Consider the following 3,053-nt stretch of genomic DNA (forward strand, 5'->3'; position numbering starts at 1 on the left):
CCTTAGCTCTTCAGCTTCTTTAGAAATCACTGCCACTGACTAGATCGCCTTTTCAGGTTTTCAATCTAGCGGACCGCTTGCCTTAATTTTTGCCTGAATTGCTCTTGTGAGTTTTCAATCTAGCAGGCTCGCACATTGATTTTTGCCTACGCCGCCCTTTCTGGTTTTCAACTTAGCAGGTGAATGACCCTAACTTTTGCTTAGATCGCCCTTGCGGGTTTTCAATCTAACGGGTCTTCAGACTCTATTTTTTTTTCTTTTTCTTTTTTTCTCTTAGCCACAAACCTTTGCCTATTGCACCAAAAGGACTTTTTAGGTAGGTTAGGATTTGAAAGACCGGAGTTTTGATAAGTTTTCCAAGGTTTTGGCCAAATCCCGACTAGCCAGACTACCTACGTACCCCCAAAGGATGAGGATCAGGTCACGCGCAGTTCAAGGCACAAATGCCCCTAGTTTATAGGTTTTCAAAAGTGACTGGTTTTGATTTTGTGTAAGCTCAAAAGGGTTTTGCAACGGATTCTTTTGATATGTTTTTTTTTTTTAGAAGGATTTTTGGTTAGAAGCTCTGATCGGCCAAGGAAGGCCTTCTGGTGCTTTAAGCATAGTATTTCTTGAGTTGGTCAAGGTTTGTTAGCTCTGTTAGCTTTTCTCCATTTTCATCGAGGAGTCTGACGGGTTTTCCACGCAGGACTTCGTCAACAATGTATAGACCTGACCATTTCGGCTTGAATTTACCCCTGGGATCAAATACTGGTGCCCGGAAGGATTTCAGAACAAGATCTCCCTTCTTGAGGTCTTGAATACGAACTTTCTTGTTGAAGGCTCTCTCGACACGGCGTTGATACCCCTGAACATGGTACAATGCTTTCAGCATCTTTTCGTCAATCATTTGTAACTCTTGATATCTAGCTTGAGCCCAAACATATTCTGGCAACCCAGCTTCCATCATCACTCTCAGGGAGGGAATTCGCAGTTCAACAGGCAAGACAACTTCCATTCCGTACACCAGAGAATACGGAGTTGCACCTGTAGAGGGTCTGATAGACGTCCTATAGGCCCACAAAGCATACGGGAGTTTGCTCGACCAATCTTTGTAAGTCTCGGTCATCTTGTTGATGATTGCTTTGATATTTTTATTAGCAGCTTCAACAGCTCCGTTCGTTTGAGGTCTATAGGGCGAAGACTTATGATGCTTGACCTTAAACTCTTCACACAGATGCGCCACCTCCTTCTTGAAATGGGACCCATTGTCTGAAATTAGTTCATGCGGTATTCCATATCTGCAAATGATATTTGCCCTGATGAACTTCGCAACAGAAGCCGAGGTCAATGATGCATACAAAGCAGCTTCTATCCACTTTGTGAAGTAATCAATGGCAACCAAGATATACTCATGCCCACTAGAAGACTTCGGACTTATCTTCCCAATAATGTCTATTCCCCATATCGAGAACGGCCACGGTGAAGTGAGAGAATGCAACTGAGAAGGCAGCACATGGATGAGATTGGCGTAGACATGACATTTGTGACATTTCTTCACATAGGCGTAGCAGTCTACTTCCATTGTCGACCAGTAATATCCAAGTCTGAGAATCTTCCTTGACAGCATCTTTCCGTTCATATGCGGTCCACAGACTCCTTCGTGTGTCTGCTCTATGAGCTCAGCGGCTTGATCCTCATCTATACACAAAAGTTGGATTCCATCGAACGACCTTCTGTACAACTCTTCACCACAGATGACAAAGTTAGAGGCCAATTTCTGAAGAGACCTTCGCTCTTTTTCTGAAGCTTCCGGTGGATGCCCCTTGCCTAAGATGAGGTTTTTGATCTCTGTATACCAAGGCTTGCCATCTGAACACCTCGCTGCTATTTCAATGGCGTTAACATGTGGCGGGGCCCATTGTAGCCTTACTGCTAATGGCTGAACATCCATAGTCACAGAAATATCAAGCATCGAAGCCAGAGTAGCTAATGCACCCGCAAAATGATTCTTCGGTCTGGACAAATGAGTGAATGTGATATTCTTGAATTTTCTGACCAGAGACTCTAGGTACGTATTATACGGGATCAACTTACCGTCTCTTGTTTTCCAGTTTCCGTTGGTTTGACAGATAATCAGAATTGAATCTCCAAATACGTCTAGGTCCTGAACGTGCAAGGCCATGGCTGCTTCCAAACCTGCAATACATGCCTCGTATTCTGCCATATTGTTTGTGCACTTGAACTGAAGTTTGATGGATATAGGGATATACCCTTTTCTTGGTGATACCAACACCGCCCCTACATCTTGGCCTCGATTGTTGACTGCTCCATCAAAGTACATCGACCACTTTGTGTCTGGAACTTCCTCTTCCACAGTCATTATCTCCTCATCTGGAAACTCTGCTTTCATAAATTCATTATTTTCTGCTGGTGAATTGGCTAACTGTTCAGCTATCATGCGCCCCTTAATTGACTTCTGAGTGACATAAGTGATATCGAACTCAGACAATAACAACAACCACTTGGCGGTTCATCCGGTGAGAGCTGGCTTCTCGAACAAGTATTTCAATGGGTCCATCCGTGAGAGTAGAAGAACCCTATTCGATAACAAATAATGCCTCAGCTTCTGAGTAGCCCAAACCAGTGCTAGACAAGTCTTCTCAAGAAGGGTATATTTCTGCTCGTACTCCAACATTTTCTTGCTGATGTAGTAAATGGCTCTTTCTCGCTTTGACTCTGGGTCTTGCTGCGCTAACATACACCCCATCGCTGTGTCAGTAAGAGACAAGTACAACAACATCAGTTGTCCTGGTATGATTGGTGACAAAAGTGGTGGTAAAGCCATACACTGCTTGATTTTCACGAAAGCTTCTTGACACTCTTCGTTCCATTTCTTTGAAGCATTCTTCTTTAAGAGCTTGAAAATCGGTTCACAAGTCATTGTTAACTGTGCAATGAACCTTCTCAAGTACTGGACCTTTCCTAAGAACCCACGGATCTGTTTCTCAATGTTTGGCAGAGCCATTTCTTGGATAGCTTTGATTTTCTGCGGATCTACTTCAATCCCTCTC

At 43.6% G+C, this 3,053-nt stretch overlaps 1 protein-coding gene across 1 annotated transcript; it reads right to left on the reverse strand.

Moving 5' to 3' along the window:
* Positions 1-595: 595 nt before the first annotated feature.
* On the reverse strand, positions 596-2,440 carry LOC143882976 (uncharacterized). The gene is made up of 4 exons (XM_077386349.1): positions 2,253-2,440; positions 2,077-2,178; positions 1,308-1,997; positions 596-1,049 (listed from the first exon to the last, which is right to left on the reverse strand). The coding sequence occupies exons 1-4, from the start codon at positions 2,438-2,440 to the stop codon at positions 596-598; spliced, it is 1,434 nt and encodes a 477-aa protein (XP_077242464.1).
* Positions 2,441-3,053: the final 613 nt, after the last annotated feature.

The sequence above is a fragment of the Tasmannia lanceolata genome, unplaced genomic scaffold (genome assembly GCF_043159265.1).
Source record: "Tasmannia lanceolata isolate RefF3 unplaced genomic scaffold, GAP_Taslan_0.1 ptg000008l, whole genome shotgun sequence".
Lineage (NCBI taxonomy): Eukaryota > Viridiplantae > Streptophyta > Magnoliopsida > Canellales > Winteraceae > Tasmannia > Tasmannia lanceolata.

Coding starts and splice junctions, on each gene's coding strand:
- LOC143882976 (XM_077386349.1), bottom strand. CDS start 2,440: ATGATAGCTGAACAGTTAGCCAATTCACCAGCAGAAAATAATGAATTT. Junction 2,179..2,252: donor TTGGTATCACCAAGAAAAGG/GTATATCCCTAT, acceptor CATGTATTGCAG/GTTTGGAAGCAGCCATGGCC. Junction 1,050..1,307: donor ACCTCGGCTTCTGTTGCGAA/GTTCATCAGGGC, acceptor GTGGGCCTATAG/GACGTCTATCAGACCCTCTA.